The following is a 25936-nucleotide window of genomic DNA, read 5'->3' as shown; positions in this document are numbered from 1 at the left end:
CTTTTAAAATTGGACTCAATTTATACTTAATCTTTCTTCGTTTTCTAGCCAGAATGCCCCAAGGTATTACCTGTAGGATGTGTTCCCTCTTCCTCATGTTTTTGCTTTTCCCTTTTATACACTTTTTCCTATACTCACTCTGAGTCTTACATTTCATTTATAATTATTTGGGCCTTGTATAATAGCTACTTATGTGTTATGTTATATGGTACTGAAGACAGTAAAATCCTGGAAGGCATATGTATAATTTTCATTATTTTTCTAATCTTATTGTTGATTCTCATAATACTTTTTGTGTAATAGAAGCTTAATTAATATTTGTAAAACTTAACTTGGAGGATACCAATTAGAATTTCAGATACAGTTACTGGTAGTGAATAGAGAAAAATAATCTGATAATGAAATTACTAGAGCTATTTTGAATTAAAGCAGTGCTTTAATTTCATGGTCACTTATGTACCATTACTGACTCATCTGTATACTTAGTACTTCTGTTTTCTTTCTGTTATACATTTAACTACTTGGATTTATTCATCACTATAGTTTAGCACTGCTGTAGTCTTAAGCTTTTAAAGTAACTAATATTGTTAACATTCTTGCTTTGATTTATATAGTATATACTTTCCTGACTTTTATCTTCTTGGTTTTTGCTCATGAGCTTATTGACTTTAATCTTCTGTTTGTTTGTTTGGTCCTAACTATTCACATTTCCTTTAACTTGCTTTTTTTTTTTTCTGTTGAGAAATCTTTCATTGTTTGCTGCTTAATGGCACCTGTTTTTTGGTTGCTTGTCTATGTAAGGTTTACCTTGTCATGTGTCTTAGAATTAATTCATTTTTGGTAGTGGAAATGCTGACTATCAAGAATGAGCTTGAGATAGCTTTTTTAGACTAACAGTCGTAGATGTTTTAGCAGTGGGAGAAGATCTATAATGGTGATGGTGGCTATAGCCCTTTGGTTAAACCGTTTGGTGCTGTTAAAAAAAAATCAGATGTTAATGGATATTTTTGTAGGTGGACTTGGTATATTTAACTTGAATTATAAAATTAATAAAAAATTTTCAGAATGTTGATGTTTTTGGTGAATGGGTAAAGATGATTTTTCTCCCTTTAGATTCAGTAATCTCTATATACTTTGAATTAATAATTGTCTCTGACAGGTGCAGGATTGGTTTGGACTAGCTAAAAGAACGAAGGGAAAATAAGACATTTTAACAGAAAAGAGGACAAGTAAAGATGTATGGTGAAACATTACCTATATTTGTGTCACTTGAAATCAGTAATATTTATTGAATAATTCTTGAAAACATGTTGGTGAAAAAAAGGACTTGAGAAGAAAATGTGTGAAAGTAGCCAGAGGGAGTATCTACAGGCCTAAGCTTAAAGCTTTGTTGATTTTAGTTCTATTTTTGCCACACATCTCAGTCTCTCTTAAGAGTTCATCATATTACCAAATATTTACTAGATCAGATTATTATATATTTATAAGAGCAAAGACTAGTTCATATGTTCCATAAGTATGATGTTGATATTTAAATAGCTTTTCTCAGGAAGGTTATAGATAATTTTATTGACAGAATATTCTTTTAAGGGTACAAAGAAAAATATAAGTTGTCCTTTGTGTTCTGTTAGAAATAGTAAACAAACTGGGAGTCTTTATCCAGCAGTCTTTCCATAGTATATGTAGTAGAAACATTTTATAAGAGAAAAAAATGCATATAGTCATAGTCTTGGTTAAATTTGATTGAAATATTAAGGTGTTTATTTTATTTTAACAGGTATCTTTCGGACGAAGGCATTGAAGCTTGCACAAGTTCTCCTGACAAAGTCAATATAAATGACATCATCCTTATTGCTCTCAATGTAGGTTATATTTGTTAACTTACAAACATTTTAAATCTGAAAATCATTAATGAAAAACATTTTATAAGATAAACTGGATTTTAGGATAAATATTACAGATAGATAAAACCTTTTTTTGATTTTTTTTTTTTCAGTTTTTTTGAGACGGTCTTGCTATGTAGTTCAGGCTGACCTCCAATGCATGACGATCCTTCTGCCCAGCCTCCCAAGTGCTGGGAATACAGGCGTGCACTACCAAGCCCAACTTTTGATCCATTTTAAGTTATAGTGATGTTTGTTGAACTTGGTAATTTCATATTAGCCGGTTATTAACATCTATTGTAAAGAATCCAGTGAAAAAGAAAAAATAGTCAGTACTCTTTTTTCACCCAATATTTACTTACAGAATTTTATAACATTTATAGTAACATTAATATTAAAACCATTTATTAAAACAAACTATTATTTAATTTGCATGGAAACTTAGGATATAGCTTTCAGATGTTGAAATAAAAATATAAGTAAACATTCTTTCAATTCTGCATTTCCCTTCTGGTAGTTTTTTTAGTAAAAACATTTATTAAGAATCAAATTTATACATTGTGATACATGATCAATGAAATTCATAAAAGAACTGTTGTCTGACAAATCATATCCCAATAGCATTGATATAAAAGAAAGCAGAAATAGTGGATACTAAGAATATTAAAATATCAGATATATAACTGTGTAACACTTTCTTTTATAATTTAAATGTATAAATTATTAAATTTATATTTATAGAATTACACTTATATTTAAACATAAAATTTATGTTCTGAACTCTAGGTCACTTTACAGCTTTGAATTTTATTCACTAAGATTAAGATAAAATTTTTTTTGTTTCTGAACTGAAATTTTTAATAAAAGACAAATTTTTTATAGTAAACAGTAATTATGTATGTTATTACTGTAATGATATTTCAGTAGTCCTGAGATACTTTAACTTAGATTTGTACCCTCAAATTAGTGAATTCTGCTTTTAAAAATGTAAATAAATTTATTTCTTTACTTCAGGAGAGCTTTCTAAAGATGATAAGAGATTTTATGACAACTGCTGCTGTTTTTCTTATTTACTTGGAAAAAGCAGTGAACTGTCTATAGTTGGTGTGAACTTAAAATAAAATTAAATATTTGTGTGATGATAATTATCTGAATGCATTAATTTATCTTTATCATTTCCTCTGAAATATATGGTTCTGTACTCTAATCCAAAAGTATCATGCTGTATAATATAAAGAGAACAAACTTTTTTAATCAGGATGAATCCTATACCAGACAAATTTGCTTTTCAAGTTTATAGCCTTTTAATAAAATTCAAGCCTTTATAGTATCCTGTTGAATTGATTTTTCAACTTTTGAAAGATAGAGATACTAACCACTAGTTGAAAAAGATTGTTATTGATTCTTATTGTATACACGCACACATTTATTTATCTTATTTTATACTGGGAGGATAATCTATGCACAAGTTTTCTTATCTTTTCTTCCTCTTCTTTGGGATGCACTGAACTTGTTCCTTTATGGAGAAATGAACAGTTGAATAACACTTGTACCGTGACTAGTGCCCAAAGCTTTTTTGTGCTGCTCACAAAGAAACCCTGTTTAGCATGTACCAGAATTCCAGATCATAACCCCTCAACCCCTTTAAAACACACACTTTCTACCTTTCCCCCAAAACAAGTGCTCACCATAAACAAGTGTTTATATCAAGAGTAGTCCTGGCAGTGAATCACATTTTCAGTTAGGGAATGGTTCAAGTACAAAGTTTCCAGGCCTTGTCAGTGGGCCTTTGTAAACAAAGCTACCTTAAACCTGCTGTATGACTCTTTTATGCTCCGATTTTTATGTTGAAAAGGAGTTTCTTAATTTTTTACTTGTAATTTAGGGAATAAGAATATTAACTGATGTTGAAGTTTTATATTTGGTTTTGGTTCAAATATGAATTATTTAGAAAAAATTAAGTAATAGCACAGTCTTAAATTACTAAACATTATTAGTAAAAATGTGAAAGCAGAGTAATTCTGTAGAAATTCTATATAAGATGATTTGCCAAATAGGCATTATCCTAAACTTACTTACTTGAATAGTCAGCAATGTGTGTATGTATGTATTATGCTTCTGTAGGTAGATGGTTTGAAAATTACCAAAAGAATTTTTTTTTTTTTGTTACTGGGGATTGAACTTAGGACCCTGTGCTTGCGAGGCAGGCAGTGGAACCACTGAGCCAAATCCCTGGCTCTTTTATTTTCTGTTTCTATGTTTAAAAACACTTTTTCATAGATTAGTATGTCTGCATTTTTTTCTGTGTTCATTATAAAAGTATTGGAACATAACGATTGTCCTAGCAAGCCTGACAATAAAATTGCTTTTGTGGTACTTATAAAGTGACTTTGAATTTAGGATGTTGGATTTGGAGTGCCATTTTTATCTTGCTTTAAAAAGCACACTGAGAGCCTGGTGTAGGGGAGCGCAACTGTAATCCCAGCATTTGGGAGGATTGCTGTGAGTTTCAGGCCAGCCTGGGCTATATAGTGAGTTCATAGTAAGCTACATAGTGTAGTTTGGCCTAAACTACATAGTGAGACCCTGTCTCAAAAAAAACCAAAAAAAAAAAGTACAATGAGATAACATTACATGGTATGTAGGTATAGCATGTTAAAAATTATGTAAACTTGAAATGTTTTGTCATTTTAGCCTGACAACAACTTTGTAAAGTAGGGTTGGTGGTATTCCATTTTAGAGAGGAGTAAATTAATTGGGTTTAGAAAATTTGTGAAAACGTCCATGGCCATATGATTAATTATAGTTGATGAATCAAAGTTTGACTAAGGCTTTTTGTTTAGTGCTCATTAACTTTACCTTGATTCTTCATTTTAGCTTAAATAAAATTTTATAATTATTGATAAAAACCAGAAGTGAGGAACTATGGTGTATCACAAAAAATATATATTGTTTCTTACTCATATTTAAATATTTCAGATTTTGAATCACTTTAAACTAGTGCCTATTTTTATGAATTGTTTCATTGACATTATGAATGTTTAGATGATAACAAAATGTCCACTTTTTCACTAAAATAAGCTAGGTGACTGACATTCATTGACTGCTTATTTTGTGCAAGTTATTGTGTCAAATGCTAACATTTATTAACACTTGCTCTTCAAAAGAACCTTGCTAGAGGGGAGGCTAATGTAAAAATATGTTTTATCTCTGTATTACTTGGTATTTTTAAAATGGGAAGACATACAATGTTAATAATTCTTTTCACCATGTTATTGGATTGAATCTGTAAAAAAACCATAAACCTAAGCATTGTTCCATAAGTGTTTGTATTTGGGGTTTAGCTTGCTTGGCAGTTCCATTTGATAAGTTTTAGTTTAGGAATGATCCTTGCATTACATTGAGAAATTATGAAGTATAATAGTAAAAGATAAGTTATGTGGGAGTTAATAGAACTTAACTGCCTGTTTCTTAAGTTGACTACAGGTGGATATTTCAAATAGGAGTATATGGTTGTGGGTGTTCAAAGAAAACTATCCTATATTCATTTCATATCATAGTATTTTTAATCATTTAGTGTTTTTTCCATAAGTACAGCAAAAACATATTTTATGTGAGTAAATACCCCCTTTTATTTTGTCTTTAAGGGAATGAAGAGCTGCTATTTACCCTATTTTAAGGAATAACAAAACCGTAACTTTTTCTAATCTCACTATCATCTCAAGCATGAAGATAATTTTTTTTTTTTTTTTGATGTTTTGAGACAGGGTCATGCTATGTAGTTCACACTGGCCTTGAACTCACTATGCAGCCTACTGGCCTTGAACTCGGCAGTCCTTCTAGCTCAGCTTCCCAAGTACTGGGATTATAGGCATGTGTCAACATGCCTAGCCAAGATAATTTCTTAGTTTAAATAATTGGACCTTTCTCATGCGTACTGATAGTTTTGCTTTGAATGAATTTCTTGCCATTCCTTTAGGTTTTCACTTTTTCAAAAGGACTTAATTTTGAAAAATTCTGTTTGTTTTTTTAAATGTAGACTGTGTAATGCTTTCCTTTTATGTCAAAAATGTTACAACTTTTTAAATGTTAGTCCTTATGTTTTTCTTTGGTTTGCTGAGTTGTTCATACTTCTGCATTTTCATGTAGTTAGTCATTTGTTCACCAGCCTTTGTTTCTGTTTTTTGTAAGCAAGTGGAATAATTTTACTATACAAAGTCTTGCTTCTTTGCTATTCCAGTGGTACTGTTCTCTGGTATATTTATATGTTGCTTTGTTATGGTATAGATCTCATATCCTATAGAGCAATGTGTTTTCATGTCTGTGCATATCTAGGTCATATGAGATTCAGTTAAAAATGCACTATGTTTGTGTATTCAAAAGCTGTCATTTGATTTTGGGTTATAGCATTAATTTTTTAGTAACACCACAGTTTACATAAAATCAAGTTCAAGATTTTAATAGAGAACAGTAAGTTAAAAAATTACCTAAAGAAATATGAGGCTCAGTATGTCACTGTTCATTTTACTGACATGTCTTAAACAACTTACAAAGGAGCTTATGGTATTTTGAAAAGATCAGTTACATGTATGCATCTCAAAAATCACAGACTTTAAGGAATTTCACTTTTTGTTTATGAGATTAAATTTAAATTTACTTTTTTCTGTAATTCTTTTTTAATAATAATATTTTTATTTTAGACAGATTTGAGAACAATTGGCAAGAAATTCCTTCCCAGTGACATCAGCAGTGGTGGAAAGGTAGAAAAGGTAAAGAAAATTGTTAACTTTTAAAATTTTGCTAACTACAATAAATATGAATATTTACTAAATTACTAGAATTTCTTATTTTAATAAACTGAATAGAAAAATATTTTGGAGGTGAACCTGTCACTAAATCATCATTATGGTGATTTTCTTTCCACATAAAATGTTATTAAAAGTTAAATTTTGGTGACTTTTAGACATAAAAAAACTTGTATCAGGAATTATAAACATAGCATACTTATTTACACGTGAGACTTAACATGTTATCAGAGGTCAAGACAAGGACCTTTTCTTTTTTATTTTAGTTACCTTAATAAACTTGTCCATTTTATTTAATGGACTTATTAATATAAAAGTATAATGTTAGAAGATAGTATTAGGAGCAATATGGCAAAACTGTGCCATCATGTGCTATCCATATATGTATTCATGTTAGGAATTTTTTTAGTGATTTCTTTTTAAAATAAGTACAAGGATACATGTTTAATATATCAACCAGCCATTCTTTTCTTATTCTTTTATGTTGAATTTTTCTTTTGCATTTGAAAGTACATGTAAATTGTGTAAGCTAAGATTTTAATATATGCTTTTAATATATGCTTTTAAGGTTTTTTAATATATGCTGTTGGTCACTTTTTTTGAATTATTAAGGAACATTATTATCTGTAACTTACACAGATAATTTTAATTTGTATGTTGTTTGAATATTCTATTTTCACACTCATTTAAAATAATTGTTTTACCTTAGATATTTTATTTTTATTTATTTATTTATTTTTAGGTACTGGGAATTGAACTCGGGACCTCGCGTTTGCTAGGCAGGCAGCGGAACCACTGAGCTAAATCCCCGGCCTACCTTAGATATTTTAAGTTTTGTATAGTTAAAAAGGCCTCTAAATGTAATCACTTTTTCATATTTTCTAAATATTAATCCATGTTTTAATAGATGGCAGTAGTAAGCACCAAAAGGGCATTGATCATCTGTTCTGTTATTTTGAGGCAGATACTCAGGGAATAGGGTTCTACTGCTTCCTTCAGAAATTCATTTTAATGTTTTAACAACATTCTTTGTGAGTAAACTTTATATTTTAACCTAAATTTCTTATACTGCAATTTAAAGTTTATAATGTCTTTTTCACATTTCCTCTGGGGAAACAGAGAACATCTGGTGATAGTCCTTTGAATAATTCTTTGCCTCACTTTTCTTTTTACAGAAGTCATCTATCTTGATTCTGTCATCTTTGTTACACTTTTGAGAGTCCTCTCTAATTTCTGTTTTTTGTTATAGTAGTGCTTAGACCTCATTGTACGCTGGAATTGCTTAGACACCTGGGTGAGAGACCACCAGGCCCCAAATCATCCCTTCCCTTGATGAAGCCTAGGAATTTGCATTCTGAGTGAGTTTTACTGGTCTAGGAAGCATACCTAGAAAAAGCAATGGATTATAGACCTTTGGATTGGCCAGCTCTCTTGGATAGGCCTGATGAGTGCAGGAAAAGCAAGTAACATCAAAATAGTAGCTGTACATCCTTACCCTAGTTTACCTGAGAAAATTTTGGAGCTTTCTGGATTAGTTTTGTGTTTTCTCTGTGTCCTTAGAGAATGTAAGAATCCATCTCTGCCATGAGCTCATAGTGGTGGTAATACTTCTCTGTATCCTTCACTTTCTCAAAGCATTTTTGCTTCTAAATGTTTTGTGCTGTAATTTTTTAAAGATTTCCTTCAAGTGTAACTAGCTATAATTAAAAATACAACAACAAGTTTTCTGATTGTTCTGTACCAAATTTTGTCCTTTAAAACATTTTTAATGCTAATGTGACTTTATAAATAAATAGATATAAAATAGATATACATAGATATAAAAATAAGCCCTTTTCACATGAAACAGGAATTGTTATCTCTGTCTGCTCTTCTTTAGTTATATTTTTCCTTTTATTACCTGCTCTGACACCAAATGTAATTCTCTCTCACAGTGTTAATGTAGGTATTTTGAAAAATATTTTAGTAAAAGTTTAAAAAGCTGACATAGATACTATTACTCATTTTGCTTGCTGTTGGTTAAAACTTAATATATAAAAAAATAGGTGCATGCCTGTAATCCAGCAGTTGGGTGGCTGAGGCAAGAGGATAGCAAGTTCCTGGGCAACTTTGTGTGACCCTGAGGGGCTAGGGACATAGCTCTAGTACTGCCCCCCCCCAAAAAAACACACACACAAAAAAAACCCCCAAACAAAACTATTTTCATGCTGAAGTACATGTTAAAGAAATAGATTTTCTATGTGCATTTAATTATTTTGCCTTCTTTGTAAAATAAGAATAATTTCAGTAAAATCTACTTTATTTGTTCCTTTATTGGGATGTTTTATTAGTCAGCATTTAAACAGTTGTGTTTAAATGAACTGTTATATAGACATGATTCCAGAATCAGCAAGTCACTAAATTACATGTTATAGTTCTAGTGTAAAATAACTTTATTTTAATTTGTGCATAAACCATAGCGCATTTAGTGGAATATTTGAATAGTAATCTGCTTATTTCTTGGCCATGCCAGATTTTAGTATGAAGTAATATTTTCTAGTTTTCTTTTTCCATTAAGAAAGGATGAGGGCCAGGGATTTAGCTCAGGGGAGCTGTGCCAGCCTCATAAGCACAAGGTCCTGAGTTCGATCCCGGTACCACAAAAAAAAAAAAAAAGAAAAGAAAGGATGAAACATGCGGATGTGTGTGTGTGTGTGTGTGTTTAGAGGGGGAGGGGAGAGAAGGTGGAAAGGGAGAGAGAATGAATTACCTAGTTGTTTTCCAATATAGCATACTAACTTTCTAAAAACTAATTTAGACAGAAACCTTAAAATATTTGATAGACTAGGTGTTCTAAGAATCAGAGAAGGCATGAATGAGATTGAGTATGGAGAGAAAGTTTTAGGGATCAGTAACAAACTGGAAAGATACAGATACAGTCATTGGTCAGTATTGAAATTCTCCTGTTTATTAATTTATGTGACTTTTGGCAAGTTACTAAGTCTTTCTAGATTTTAATTTTCTTATTCAAACATGATTCCTTATGACATTAAATGAGATGATATACATGCACGAAATCTAGTGCAGTTCATATAGAAAGTCTTGAAGATTCTGAACAATTTAGGATATTTTTGTTCCAGAAATCTAAAAATGCATGAATCTTCATTAACTCAGTTGAGTTTCTGGTTATTGAGAGAGATCCAAAGAAATTCAGTGAATGAAGTAAGGCAAATAGATGCATCATTATTGTGGATAAATGGATGTGTCATTATTGTCTGGTTGTTGACCTCAGATTCTAACACAGAACTCTACTATTTGTGCTAGACTGATCTCTGTAACAGAGTCAGTGTCAGCTCAAACCTCTGCTCTGACCGATCCTATTAAATTCCAAGCCTGTCTGATACTACCATTTCTAGTGAGAGGAGAAAAACCCAAAAGAAAGAATGAGACTTAGTATTTGCCCCAGGACTTAAGGAGCAAATACTTCTGAAGCAGGAGGGGAGAAGAGGCTGTCATCTTAGTAGGCGCAGCCTCTACCAGCCTTGTATAGTCCTTTTGAAAGTGCTTCCCCCACCAAAAGAGGAGGAAGAGAAAAGGGCCTCCCCATGTGTCTTCTGACCCCCTGGGAAACTTGTTCTTTAGGCCTGAGGCACAGAACAGAGTGGAAGCTTCTACATGTCGGGCAGGTCAGTGTTAAAGAGTGTAGGGAGAAGTCTTCAAACATCCTCTCCTGCAAGGCCAAAAGTAAATGCTCACATATTCTGTGTTACTGTTGTAATTAATAAGACTTAGATAACATAGTTTTCAGCGTTTGGGAATTTGAGATTAGAAAGAGAATGGAGAGCTGATGGATTTGTGATCAAGTAAGAAAGCTTGTAGGACTATAGTTAGAAGATTGGCAATCCTGAATACATTGAATTTACCACTCTTGTTCTAAGACAGATGTGAAGCCTTCTGAAAGACATTGTCATTTGGGTTCTGAAACTGAAGTCTTAATAATTTTTATTATCACTGATTATTTTGGTAGAAGGTAGAATAGCAAAAGTGCAAATAATTAACAATAATTAATATAGTTGTTTTCCTCAGGTTCTTTTTCTTTCCATTCATGATGTGAAGGAAGTATGAGTAATATTTTTCACACTCATCTCTGTTGTTTTATTTTATTTTATAGCATTTTAAGCCAGCATGTAAACATTAATTATGAATTGCAGGTTAACATAAAAATGTTTTGTTATCAGTCCAACTACTTGAGGACCCTTGTGCATTGCTGTGGAGTCTGAACAGGAACGGCTTTCATTTTGTGTTTATTGTTTTCTAAAAGATTGTGGAAGAGGGCATAAAAAGAATTAAGATGTGTTATGTATGTGTAGCAACTCCCCATGATGAGTATAATTATTATGTACTGCAGACACATACCAGTAAAAATAAAAATTAAAAAAAAACAACTTTAGGACTGATAGGTTGTATATACCTTTTTAAATGTGAAATTGATGAAGACCAAATTTTACAAGTGACTCAGAGCCTCAGCAATTCCAATATTAACCACAAGATGGCTGTGCTGCCTTAAAATTAAAAGGGAATGCATGCCTTCTCACCCTTGCAGTCTAGAAAACGGATCTTTTTAAAAAGAAAATAATTGAATAAAGTTTCAACTGCTTAAATTGTTTTGTTTCTTATATGTCAATTTAGCCTTTAAATATTATAGTTTATCAATGTCTCTCCTAGAAATTGAAAATGAATTGCTGAAAATGGTTTTATACTATATGTACAAGTACTTATTTGTACTAATTAGTATGACTGCTGTAGAATATAAAAAACTACATAAAGCATTATATATTATACAGATATTCTTCTGATAATTGAAAAAGAAAATATTTGCATTATTTTTAGGTTTGTCTTTTCCTGTCAGAGAGCAGAAAGGTAAAGGATAGAGATGGGAAACTGACAAATGACACAGTGGAAGAAGTGTTCCTTTTGACAGGGAGTCAGTGTTTCCTTTGTATTTAATTTGCTGTAAATTACTCCATGTTATTGTATAAGAGCAAACATCTCTACTGTTATTTTGCTGTATAAGTGGATACTTTTAACTTTCTAGGAATCTTGTTTGGGAAAACCTGTTCAAGATTATGTTGTCCACTTGAATTATCAGGCATTTATTAAGTGTTTTGAAATTCCTAAAGGATACAAACTTTTAAATCTAGTAAATATAGCACCATATTTATGATTCAGACAATTTTTCTCTTATTATTATATTTTTCCATTTAAACTCTCTTGCTGTATGTGAATATCATGTGGAAAATTTGATATCAGGATTAGGGACTACCTAAATCTATCCTTTGGGAAGGATCCCTTCTGACTTTCTTTTTTTTTGATCATGTTTGGTACAAGTTTCTAACTTATCTAGGAGAATCTTGGATCCAATAAAATCATCATCATCATCATTATCATCACAAACTTCTCTCATTTGTTGAGAACCTGTTCAGTGGTAGATGACATGTTAAATCATTTGCATTATTATCTGTACAGTCTTCAGAAGAACAATGAAAGTAAAAATGGTTGCCACCCTTCTTTTTACTGCAGAAATGTGGGAACAGTAACTTCCTTGAAATCATAGTCAATTTAGTTTATTTGTTAAACCTAATTTGAACACATTTTTTTTTCAGCCTTTTAGTTCAGTTTATTAGTTTTCCTCCTTAATATAAATATCTTAAGGCTAATAATTTTCCTCATAGCACTATTTTAACTGTATACTTTAAAAGTCTTATACATATATTCATTATCAGTTCTAAATTTCAGTTCATTTTACGATTCCTTTGCTATTTTAATTACAGAATATTGGAACTTTTTTCTTTTTGTTAATAGGTTTCTAATTCAGTTATATTGTGGTCAGAGATTTTTGACTGAATGACAGATGTATTTTGAAATATTTAAAGGCTTACTTTATGATTTGGTATATATTTTTAAACGTCACGTTTGCTTAAGGGGAATATTTGTTCCTTAGTTACTAGATTCAGAGTTCTGTGTAAGTTCTCCAGATTAGGCTTACAGTTTATGTTCAATAATTCCAAATTCTCAAGACCTTAAGGACCTAAAATTTTATTTACTAATCTGTGTGTGTGTGTGTTTGTGTCTTTAAATCTTTGTGACTTGTTTTCTCATAAGTCCCATGCTATTTTCTTGTAATTTAATGTTTCTTGATCTTTCTGTGTAGGAATCCTGGACATCAGAATCAGAAGTGCTTTTTTCTAGAAGGGAGTTGTGCTTGCTCCTGCCTTGGGCTAGTTTGGGGTGCTACTGACTTGTGATGAGTTAAGGTCCTGGTTAGGGTTAACTTTGTCATTAGCTCACAGTTGAGACTCTCAGTTGCTTCCAGAAGCAAGAATTGATTTTCTCTGGAGGAAAATTTCTTCCATATTGGGGAATTTATCCTGCATACCTGCCTGGATGACAGAGAAAATATTTCTAAAATTTTTAACATCATAGAGTTCCTTATCATTTTAGTTTTCTTTCATCTGATACTATACTTAGGATGGTGCAGGCTGTGACAAATCATACTTTTATTTTCCTTCTCTCTGTCAGCCCCATTCCTGTGTTTATCAACGTCAGATTGTGTTCATATGATACCGAGTTATTTTGAAAGCAAAAGAATAGGTAAGAAAGTGAGTATCATAAATGCTATTAAAGATTAGTTTTCAAAGCACCAATAACCTGAATTAGTATTTCTTCATCCGAGGCAGCTGTCTTGAAACATTGCCTAGTTGCCTGGGCTGTAAAGAAGTGAACAGTCATCAAAAATCTCTCTTGACGTGAATGAACAGTGAGCCCTATGAAGTCCCCAGTGAAGCCATTGGAAATAACTTTTGGAAATGCTGCTAAGATAAAGAATAAATGAATAATGATTTTAAGTAAAAGTTCAAAAAACTGTGGAGGATGAAACTTTTATTTTCTCTTAATTTTAATCCACTTTGCAATAACAATGGAGCATTGATTGGAACTGAATCATATTCATATATTTCTTTTAGGTATATAGCTTATTTTTAGGGTTAATGGAGAATGTGATGCTTATGTTGTTAGGTATAGAGAAATTTATTTCTCAAGTGGATTGATAAGATTGTAAACAAATGTTTGGCAGATATTATCAGTCTTAAGTGTCATAGAATGTATAAACCTAAATGGTTTCTACAGTCTGTAAAAAATTCTGTCTTAACTGTTTAGGTGTGATCAGATTGTGGAGAACTAGTTAGTTCTGTGTCATCCAAACTTTGGGGAGTCTGATTGATATGCAGTAATGTTATTTAATGTGATCAATAGATTAATAAACTAGTAAAACTAAATATATTTATCAGTTTGTATGGCTGGTATGTAGTTCATATGACAGAGGCATTCATTTGTGTAAGGGGATAAAATGGTTTCAGAACCTGGATGTGGGGGCACATGCCTATCATCCTAGCACTCCAGAGGCCGAGGCGGGAGGATTGTTGTGAGTTTGAGGTCAGCATGGGCTACATAGTGAGTTTAAGGCCAGCCTAAATTGCATAGGGAGACCGTTCTCTAAAAAAAGCAAAATAAAACAAGAATTTCTCCTAGAAATTTCTAGAAGATACATGATATTGCTTATTAGAGATATTTACCTAGAGATACAGTGATTAATTATTCTTATGTATTAAATTGTTTACAGTATTTTCATTTAGTTTTTCCTATTCCTTCATATGAAAAGAAAATCAGACATTAAAGAAATTTTGTCAAGATTAATCTTGGCAAGCTTAATTTTTGTTATTTTCACTTAAAATTGGTATTTTTGTGCTTTGGAGTTACCTTTAACAGTGATTCAACAAGGATTTTTAAGTTTCCATCTGTTTTTTAAAATTTTATTTTATTAGTACATGTTTGTAGTACATGCATTTTACAATCATCTTGGAGTTGGTACATAAACATAATACAGCTTGTTTCTTTTTTTAATCCTCTTTCCTCTGCCACCCTTCCTCCTCGCTAGTTCCTTCCCCCTCTCCATTCATATTGATATTGTTGATCTTAGTTCAGGTTTATGACATGTAATGTCCACATTCATTGAGGTTATTAGGACTTTGTACCTGGCATATCTTCACTCTACCTATTTCCCTATCCCCTCCCCTGACCTCTCATCCGTTTTCCCCTGGACCCCTTCCTATCTGGAAAAGATACATCCCCTTGTCTCACTCTATCCTTCTTTTATTTTTTTCTTAGTTTATACTTTGCCTTACTTACTCAGATGAGAGATGCCATATGATATTCAAGCATGTGTGTCTGATATATTTCACTCAACATTATATTTTGTAGGCACTTCCATTTTCCTACAAATGTCTCAGATTTATCCTTCTTTATAGCCAAATAGTATTTTACCATCTATTTTTATGACTGCTTTTAGATGATTTTAGTTCAGGACTTAGAATTTTAGAGTCATCATGTTTTATTCATATATATATATATATATATATATATATATTTTTTTTTTTTGGTACTGGGGATCGAACTCAGGACCTTGTGCTTGCAAGGCAGGCGTTGGCACCACTGAGCTAAATCCCTGGCCCTATTTATATTATATTTAGATCTAATACTCCTTATGTTTTTTGCCTACTGTGCATAATAAACTGTATATTAGAAATAGAATAATGAAAATGTTATTGTATCTGATGAGTTTACTTATAGAATATTTCTGAATTGTGGAACCACTAACATTAAGACTTGATAATTCAGATTGAGAAGTGACTATCAGATTATGTACAGTTTGGGAGTTTCTTGGGACTGGGACTATCTAATAAATACTACCTCCTTTTCTCCTCTGCTTGAACCAGTTAGGAAGTTTAAGAGTGGCAGTAGTGGGCCAGAGTACCAACTTTATTACTGATAGAAATTTATTTGGAAGACATGGCTAAGTGGGACCCATTCACTGAACTGGAAAACAGACAGACTTGTCCACTCGTTTGTGGCATTTGCTAATCAAAGGAGGTGGTTGAGTTAGTGCCTCCTTCCCCAGGGTTCCTGGCTAGATTCCAGTTGGAAGAAGGAAGAGGTTGAGACCAGTATATATAGTTTATTTTTTCTAGACAAGTCATCCCGTACTGGATATCTTAGTTATAATAAATTATTACAAATAGAGTAGCTTCAAACAAGGGAAATCTATTTTCTCACATTTTTATGGGCTTGATGTCTAAAATCCAGGTGTCAGCAGAGTTAGTTCCTTCAGGAGACCCTGAGAAGAATCTGCTCTGTGCTTCTCCCCTAGAGTTTGGTCGCTATAGTGCACTCAGTGTCCATTTTTAGCTTGTAGATATGTAACTTCAATTTTTGTCACCATTTCATGTGGTATTTATCCCTTTGTTTGTGTCCCCCTTCTCTTCTAAGAGTATTTATCATTAAATTTAGGACCCACCCTAATCCAGGATATTCTGGGATCTCTAGATCTTTAATTATATCTGAAAGACCCTTTTCTGAAATGAGGTCACATTTTCAGGTTCCAGGTAGACCTATCTTTTGGAGGTGCCACTACTGAATTTAGTAAAAGGAATGGAGAGGCCAGGAATTGGATTAAACAAAGAAACTAACTGCTTGCTGGGAAATATCAGGACTTTTTGATCCTTATTCTTCAACTTTTTATGCTCATGGTCTGCCAGTTGTAGATTAGCAAATGATCCTATTCCTACCTTGTTTATTGCATTGTTAGCGTATCTTCAATATTTTTTTAGTAGAATCTTTTAAAGTACTGAAACTTTTCTACTTTGTGAACATTAGTGGCTAAAATTAGGTAATGTAACCCATATAACACATTTAACTGTTCACAAATAAGAGATAGTTTGTTAAAACACTTTTTAAAAGCAAAGTGGTTTGTTTAACCAGTGAAGGTGCCATGTCAGCATCCATTGTATGACAGTGCCTTGTGATCTGTATGTTTTGTGTATGGAGTAAGAGTGGCCTTGTTGCCCTCTAAGGCAGCAAATAAATAAGTTAGAAAAGTTTAATTTCTTTCTAAGAATTAAGTAGAAGCAAACGGTTCTCTCCCACTTTACAGTGAAAATTTAGTACATAGAAACATTACTCTCAACTTTGGAACATGTAAGATTAGATCACAAGTAGTGGACATTTCACAGTGATATAAATTGTCCCTATCTGTGTTCTCCGGATGCAGAAAACTTGAAATATAATTAATACAGGTGAACAATTGAATTTTTAATTTCATTTAATTTTAATTAATTTAAATGCAAATTTAAGTAGCTACATGCCCCTGATGGGACTGTTAGATAGTATAGGCAAAACATTTTTCAGTACCTATGCTAAAAATATTGGGAATACTAGAGTGATGAACATTACAATATCGTTACCACACCCTGCCTATAGTTTAGTTTAAATGTCTTTATTTTAATGACAATAACAAAAGTCAAAGAAAAAGTTCATCCTGAATTAGAAGTTTATCTGTTCCTGTTAAAGGTTTTGGACTCATTTTAGCTTGGAATTTTTTTCTTAATTGGAAGATAAAATTTTAGGTTCTTTTTTAAAAAATATATTCTCTCTAGATCTAAATTTATAACAGAATTATTTTTGCAGATGAAATACTGGTAAATATAGAGATTTTTCAGTTTGAGGATATGCTTGCTCAGGAAATTGTTAATGTTTGCCAAGCTTTTTATATTCTCTTTGCTGAAAATATAAATTAATTTAATACGCACAGAAATATTTTAAGAGTTTATTTAAAAAGTAGCCTTTCCCTTTAAAGTATACTATGTAAGTATATTTTTTATGTGGACTTTTTTTTGTTAAATTTATTTCTCAGACATGTAAGCAGATTTTACTGTAATTTCCCAACTTTGCCATAAGCATTTTATTATATAAAACTTTTAACTTTAGAGCTAGGTATTTCAATGATTTATTTTTGTCTTTGATTGAAATTTGGCCAGTGAAAACATTTCTTCTCCCTGCTGACAACACATCTAATAAGCGTTAGATTTAATGTCAGTTTAAAAAGGAAAGATGGAAATAAGTCAAATGTAACATTTCTTGAACTTTATATAGTTTAATTTTGGGGTATTGTATTTTTCTTTTACACCAGAAGAGGGTGCACTTTCAATTTGTTGTCTGAACAGAAATCATTTTTTGGAATAGTTGGCATAAAGTTGATGCCCTTTAAGAAATTGCCAAGTTCTTTATCTCCATAATGTCCCTTAATGTACATGAGGGTGGGAGCAGGATGGATATGAACCATTTAGAGCATATTGGACTAAAAGCATGCATTAATACACCTTTCATTCCAGAATATAACTTTGTTTTCCAAGAGTTTTCTTATTACTATCTAAAAATGAATTCAGAATTTATTTTAAATTGTTCTTCAGAGAACCCCTTTGAAATTTATCTGTAAATACCCAAAATAAACAAAAGCCACTTGATAGATCTATGTATTTATATATCTCTAATTATATAATATTTCTGTTTTAACCTTAATTGAAATTATTTTTATAAATATAATGCATAGTCATTAAGAAAAAGAGAAATACTCTAAATGAAAACACAGCCATGACTAGGAAGTGATTTTTACTTTTTTGTGTTTTGACAGCTTGAAGGTCCATGTGTTTTGCAAATTCAAAAAATTCGAAATGTTGCTGCACCAAAGGATAACGAAGAATCTCAGGCTGCACCAAGGATGCTGCGCTTGCAGATGACGGATGGTCATATAAGTTGTACAGCAGTAGAATTTAGTTATATGTCAAAAATAAGGTGATTGGGACATAATTTTACATATTTTTACAAGATTATTTGAAGGTGCTATTCAAAATAGATTTTATTTTAAGAGCTTTGGAAAGAAGGAATGAGCTCAAATGAATGTTACAATTTTTCAAAAGAAATTACAGATCTTTGCATTTCAGCTTCACCTATATAGAAAATAGATAAGAATGAAATTAGTTATGTTAATTGCCAAACCAATTTAATATCTTGTATGAAAATTAAATCTTTTGGCTTTTTTAAAAAGAAAATTTAGTTTATTCATTGTTCACAATTTCTTTAAATACATTATGGCTTCTTTCAGATAGCACTGTAGCTAATCTTGTGTGTATAAGTATGTCTGTGACATGATTTATTTTGTGTTCTAGCAGTGTCTTGTAGTCTAACCAGTTTTCTTAGGAAATGATTGAAGCCAAGGAGGTTTGTGTTTTCCTCACTTCATAAGATGAGGAAGAACTGCCTGAGGAACAACTTTCCAAGTCCTTGTAGCTATTTTTTTGTTGTGTTGCTCTATTTCTTTTTTAGTACTGGGGCTTGAACCCAGGCCCTTGTGCATGCTAGGCAAGTGCTCACAAGTAAGTTACATCTTCACCCTACTTTTGACTATTTTTATGAAAAGCATTTAGAGTCATGCCTGTTAGAAGGGAACAAAGGAAAGAGGAGAAAGGGAAACTGTCTCTTTTATCCTCAGTATCCCCTTTAGGCCAATCTGAGCTCTGTTTTGTGAGGTGAAAACTCCTAATTGGACATTTGCAAACCCTATCCTCCACATTTTTTCTCTTCTGAGTCATTTCTTCTTGTCATGTTTGTTACTCTGGGTCCTTTGAGTTTTTTCACTTTATGTAAACTCCTTCTTGGACCCTGTTTTTCTCTTGAGTAAGCATTTATCAAATATTTAGCATTCACTATAATCCAACTCCCTTATGCAGTACTGGAGATTCAAAGGTAGATAAAGTTAGATTTTGTTTCCTAGTAACTCTTAAGCTAGCAAGGTAGATGCATAGGTGTACAGTTATTTTTCTGGAGCACAGAAAATTAGTTTTACCTGGGAGAGTCAGGAGTTGGATGTAAAATATGAGCAGGTGTTTTGAGAGAGTTGAGAAGGGGAATAAAATGTACAGAGACATAGTGTCCTGCCCATAAGGGAGTGAAAAGTTCCATTTAGTGAAGCACAAGTAATTTGGAACAGTGGTATATGGGAAGAAAAGTGGTAGGTTGAGGCTTTACATTCCATCCTCAGTTTCCCTTTTGTTTTCTTTCAACCAGTGTCTTTCTCTGATAAGGGAGGCTTCCTCCTTGGAAGGAGTTTGTCTCAATGTTTATTACTATGTATAGATAAGGTCTTAGTGACAGTGTATTATGTTGTCTTCTTTTGAAGAGTTGAAGGATTGATACCTTTGTGTAAAAATAGCCTTTCTTCCTTTGACAAATTCAGTCAGGCCCCCTACAAGGGAGTTCACAGATGGTTTGGAACTAAGACTTGCCACATAGTAGCTTATTTTCTGATATATTAGCTATATATTTCTCTGAAGTAAATGAAAACACAAATTTTAGTCTGCAATGGAAGTTCTGCCCAGTAGTGTCTACTGTCGTCTTTTGCTGAATTTATTGTGGTTTGACAATTGAAAACAAATTTTCATATGCTCATTCACTCACTCATCACTGAAGCAGCATATCTTTTTTTTGGTGCCATAAAAATGGTAGCTTACAGAATTGTTTGTACATGTGAACAATTTAAAAAACTTTTGAAGATGAATTTGTTTAGTGGTGAACCCCCTACATGGGATAAATCAGATGTTGGTATGGAATGTGTTGCTTCAAACAGGCATTGTATTTCTCTGGAACACTTCTTTGTGTTTTTTCTCCTACCTGCTGCCCCACTATCATTGGTTTTTGTTTTTATTTTTAATTTCAATGAGAAAAAATAAAGTTGCCTTGGGATGCCAATAAATATAGCAATTAAACCACAATATGCTGTCTAAGAGTTAATTATGGTCCTGAAAGCAATTTAGTAAAACCCTATTAAAATTTTACCTCCTTCTTTCCTTGTTGGAATAGAACTATAATTTAACATGACAGGACTCTGTTAGTTGTCCTAATAAAATTATAGGGCCATTGTCAAATAATTTGACTATTCGGGAGAATTAGGGCATGGTATACTCATTTTACATAGAAATTAGTTATCTGCTTATAGATTAATTTAAAGATTACAGATTGGTTTTAAAGTTATGTTACCACATTTTAAGTGCCCCTGTGATTTGCACCCTATTTTTAAAACTCTTGCCCAGTTTTCTGTATTGCTAATTTTGTATGTTCATACATTCACACTGCATTTTTCAATTTTACTAACCTGTAAGAAATTATTGGCTAAAAGTGGTATTGAAGAAAACATAGATCATAGGTTAAATGATGCAGTTTGTAATGTCCTTAGAGGTGAAGAATACAGCAACCTGGGTTTCTTGGTGCTTATGGTTTTATTTTTTGCTAAATGATGACTATAGAGTTTTGAAAATTTAAATTTGCTAATTGCTTGAAATTGAGGAAAAATTCTTGGTGTAACTATTCAGTTGTTACTGCTCTTGAAGTCTGAGATACATTGTTCTAAATTTATTAGAGTAACAGAATTCTGTACTTAAGGGTTAGGTTAGACATGGTGCTTTTTTTTAATCATTTGTTTGGTAAGCTGTGAGTTCTGACTAAGAACATTTAAGCTTGGGATGCTTTGGGTAATTTTAATGGCTTTATTGAAATGTTGTTGGTATATAAAATTGCATGCACATAAGATGTACAGAATAATTTTTTAGAATATAGTCTGTCTTACCCTGTATGAGCTCTTTGAAACTTTAAAAACTGGCATATTCTGTTTCTTCTTGTTAATAATTATTTTATTAACCATTTTTCTTCAAAAAAGACCAGTGATATTAATACTTACTGATTTGATATTGCTTATATTGATACATGGTAAATTTTGGGTGCTTTTAAAATAAGAATAACATGAAGCCATTTCAGAGTAATTTTGTAATTCATCCTAAGTGTTTTAGGGCCTAATACTTTAGGGGTATTATACTATTTTTGAGCGCTTTGTCTCTTTGTGTATATGGGAAGAGATGGGATGGATATATATATATATATATATATCTATCTATCTTTTACTTTAGAATAAACTTATATGATGAAATGGATTTCTTCACTTGTTTCCTTTATCAAAAGGTTGATAGAAATGTAAGTATCTTTATCTCTGGTTTTTTTAAAAAAAAGAGTGATGGTGTAATGTTTACCCTAAATCCAGTACTAGCATATTAGAGAAAAGTATTTTTAAAGTTAGTTTGTAAATAGTTAAATATTGATGTGTAGTTGAAAATTAGTGGGTAATACTTTAAAGTTAGTGTAATAAAAGTCATTTTAAAGTTATTTCATATACTTGTTTGATCTTTAGATGTTTTTAAAAAACCATTTTTTATGGATTACTATAGTTCATATAGATGGTAAATTTGTAGAATTGTTTCTGGCCAGACATCTTTTTCTGTATTGAAATTTAATTTTGTAACAGATTGCAGTCTATGTTTGCATCACATAGCCAAGGTATGATGGGGAAAAAAAAGACAGATACATGCTATATTTATATAGCATGGTCAGAGTTTAGAAAAGGTTATCATACCTTTTGTTTTACTTGTCTTTACCTGTATAAGGTATGATTTTTATTGTCTGTATTTTAAATTTATTTAAACTCTTAATAACCTTATGTTTATTGAAGAACCAAGAAAAACCAATCCTAAGCCTTTTTAAAAAAATACACCAGCAAGGTATGATGACATAATTAATAGACCCAAATATATTGTCCTTTTACAAACTTTAAAACTGGTGACTCAGATGTTCAGTTATGAACATTTATGCCATTTATATTTAATCTATAAAACCAATATATTAGACAGACTTAATTAACATTTAAGTTATTTTCTTGCCAATGAAAACCCTAAAAGTGGCTATACTTGGAATATAGAAAGCAACATTGTATCTTAAATTTTAACAAAGATAAATACTATCCTGATTGGTTAGGCAGAAATATTTTAAAGACATCTTTACTGTATTTTAAATTTAAATTAACTCATTTTGTTAAAGGATTACCTAAATCATGTGAGCAAAAGGCATTTGAATTAATTACATAATTACCCATTACCTGTAAGGCAATTTAACACCTTTGGGGGGATTGTATCATGTAGATACATTATATAATGTGTACATTCTTGGGAAGACACAAATGTGTGTGCATCAATCAAGATAATAGATAAAACTCTTATGATAACCAGATTTTAAGGTTTTAATTTGCAGGTTTTGTGCAAGCCTTGAGCTTAGAAATTAAGTCAGATTAAAAAGCCTGTGTACACAAGTGAAAGAAAAAAAAAAGGGAATAGAAAGATGAGCTGAAAAAATGTAAAAATGAAGCAGTTGGAATAGTTACTTTTGGAATTTTAGGGGAGTTTACCTTGTTGAGTTTTGAATTGTTTTGCCCAGAATTGTTCTTAGAGCTGAGTTTGTTAGAGGCTTGTCTGTTGGCCGTTGCAAGGATCCATATTAGGGAAGTGCTTTGGGTCAGAATGTGCTGTTTATAGTGAGTCCATCCTAGAATGTTACCAGTAGGCTGGATATCCCTTTTTATGTGTCTTAGAAAGCCCTGAACACCAAGGGGTTTGGGTTAGCTCAAAAAGCAGGGTGACTACTCCCTTATTTGCATTTTCTGGATGAGCTGCTAAGAGATCCATCTAACCCAGGAATGGAATGTATTCTGTGACTGCTGTGTGTTCCAGGTTTAGTCACCCTGACACTTAGGGCTAAGCAAAATGACCAGAGGGAGTATTTGTCTCTTTTTTTCAGAGGCGGGGGAGTCTTTCCTGTAGATAAGTTTTAATGGGACTGTTCCTGCAGCCATCAGATTTTTAGCCCTTATCAGTCAGCATAAATCAGACAAAAGAACACATAAGGCAATTACATTAAATCAACAGTCATCACAGATTAATTGGCAAACAGACAAGAAAACATATAGAACATATAAAATAATTACATTAAATTAGAGAGCATTTTTGGATGCATTGGCCATGTGTTATTACAATAATAATCATCTTTTTATCGATGCTTTATAGCTATGACTTAAACCAGTCACCTAGTATTTTCCCTAGGGGGCACAAATTTTAATAAGATATTTCACACACCGTGTTTTCACAGTGTAAGTCTTTTGGTTTTTTGACAAAGCACCTGTGCCAAACTGAGACATGGCCTAAGTCTGGAACCCCCCCAAAAAAACTCAAAAGACAGGGCCAGTTTCTTTGTCAAATCCAAGTGGCATTAGCCCAGTGTCTCAAGAGCTCAAATGACAAAGAAATAAGAGAGAACAAGCACCATTGTTGGAAAGGGACATACCAAAGATCTAAATCTGAGGGTCTTTTAAATTCCAGACTCATGTCTTTACTAACTTTAGCCAACATCAGTTGGCTAAAGTTGAAAATAAGAAAATGTCTCTGAAAGTAATTTTGGCAGCTTCAGGGGACCTTTCAATCTTTCTTCTTCACCCAGGGTTGGCTCACTAAATGGCTAATGCTCAAGGGCATGCTCTTCCCCAGTTGGGGCCTGCCAAATCTGTTGCCAGTGTTTTCAGGCAAAAGTGTTAACTCTAAAAGTCCCTACAGACTACACTTGCCCACCTATCTCATAGCCAATCAAGGAGATGCGCTGTGATGAAGGGCAGGAAAGGAAATTTAATCAGCATGGTCAAGCTGGAACCACAGAGGTTCAAGATCTGTCTTTGAGGAGTTTACAGAAGCTCTGGGGTTGACAAAGACAAAGGTTAGGGTTTGGGATGGAGTGAAGAAGGTGTCAGATATATAAATTCCTGATGGCTCAGGCACACATAAACAGAGCCTGCCAGCTCAAATCAGCCAGATCACATGGCTGGAGAAACCAGATTTCTAATATAAGCAAAAGATTGGGACTTGATTTCCATAGACCCCAGGTAAAAAAGAAGAGATTTTTACATAAGCCTCAAGACTTTTTCCCATGGACAAAAGATACAAATCACTAAAAGGGGAGGAACGGGTGCCCTGCCCAAGAAGTGGGAGTGTAGAGGTAGCATAGAACAAACTGTGGCTAGAGAGAAACATGAGAAAATCTGAGGAATTTGGACCCCCTACCCAATCTGTCTCTAAGCCAGGGAATTTTAAGAAAAGAACCATCGCCTCTCCAAACCAAAAAACCAGCAACAGATGAATCAGCAACTAACCAGGGCAGCATAATGGACCCTGCAATCCCGATCAGTAGAAATCCCAATCAAACCATTCCTTGGTGTCCTGGGAGCTAAAACAACAGTGAAGTCAAGGGGAAGGGAGAAGGATTGGAAGACCAACTATATGACTAATGTTCCTGATGCAGATTCACTCATCCATGGTGTCCAGTATTGTGACTTCTCAGTTAATTATGGGGTCTGGGTGAATCCTGTAACAGGCTGGAACAGCTCCATGTTGCATCCCAAAATTTGTTGCTAACAAGCGTGGCATCTTGCTTTTAGTAATACTGGAAATTAAAATTAAAGCACCAATTTATAGGAAAAAACTTCACTTAGAAAGTAAGAGAAAATGCTAAGAGACTTTCGTTTTATTGTTCATTAACAAAGAAGGGTAAGAAAAATAGGAAAGGATTCTAGATTGAATAGCCGGAGGAGGGGACATATTCAGACTAGCCTCCACATTTTTTTTCTTTTTTTACCATGTGGAAACCAAAGGTCATTTCTTTGTTATTGAGCTAGAAAACAGAAGTCTTTCACTTGGCCTTTTAACTTCCTCCCTGGCAATCTATTTATACGTATTAGTCTCCTGACAGATCATTTTGGTAATACTTTTTGAAGAACTTGATTAACCCTTAGTAATATGAGGCTGAATTCTACTGTGGAGAAGTTGTAATTTGTTTTTTAAACTCTTTTTTCCTTTGCTTTAGCCTGAACACACCACCTGGAACTAAAGTCAAGCTGTCAGGCATTGTTGATATAAAAAATGGATTCCTGCTCTTGAATGACTCTAACACCACAGTTCTTGGTGGTGAAGTGGAACACCTCATTGAGAAATGGGAGTTACAGAGAGTAAGTATAAACTAAGAAGAATGACTTGAACTTTTAAAACACTGTTACTTTTATTGAGTTCTTAGTTTAAGGAATTCTTCCCATACTTAGTAGTAAATTTAGTTCTTTGTGTCAGAGTTGAATTGAATGAAATAAGATTTTTAAGAGAAATTATATTGCTAAACATATCCTTCCTTTGAAGCCGATGTAATTTTTTAGTATTTGTTACATTTTATTACATATAAAAAAGTCTTTCTTTAGAGACAAGTTTCAAAACTGCCAAGATACCAGTTATGACATCTGTATGTCTGTATATTAATTTTTTTCTGCAAAAAACATGTCTGTGCATATACCAGTGTATGTTTGTTTTTCCTGCATATACGCGTGCAAATAAAAGCCAATTAGAATTTCACTCTAAT

General features: G+C 32.5%; 1 protein-coding gene across 7 annotated transcripts in view; it reads left to right on the top strand.

The window, feature by feature from the left end:
• Positions 1 to 25936, top strand: part of Tdrd3 (tudor domain containing 3) — a 160277-nt gene that overhangs the window by 52131 nt on the left and 82210 nt on the right. For 5 of the 7 annotated variants that reach the window (XR_015445917.1, XR_015445916.1, XM_004844279.4 and 2 more), the window contains exons 2-5: positions 1778 to 1862; positions 6584 to 6652; positions 18249 to 18409; positions 25397 to 25538. Coding sequence is in view for 5 of the 7 variants with exons in the window: in XM_004844279.4 (XP_004844336.2) it covers positions 1778 to 1862; positions 6584 to 6652; positions 18249 to 18409; positions 25397 to 25538 (457 nt within the window). In the remaining 2 variants the exon portion in view is untranslated. Of the gene's footprint in view, positions 1 to 1777; positions 1863 to 6583; positions 6653 to 13299; positions 13319 to 18248; positions 18410 to 25396; positions 25539 to 25936 lie in introns of those variants that run through there. The other 2 variants (XM_087197465.1, XM_087197466.1) reach the window with 2 other exon arrangements.

The sequence above is a fragment of the Heterocephalus glaber genome, unplaced genomic scaffold (genome assembly GCF_053883595.1).
Source record: "Heterocephalus glaber isolate CG9 unplaced genomic scaffold, H.glaber_assembly_v1.0 deba00001666, whole genome shotgun sequence".
Lineage (NCBI taxonomy): Eukaryota > Metazoa > Chordata > Mammalia > Rodentia > Bathyergidae > Heterocephalus > Heterocephalus glaber.
This window is presented reverse-complemented; position numbering and strand designations above follow the sequence as displayed.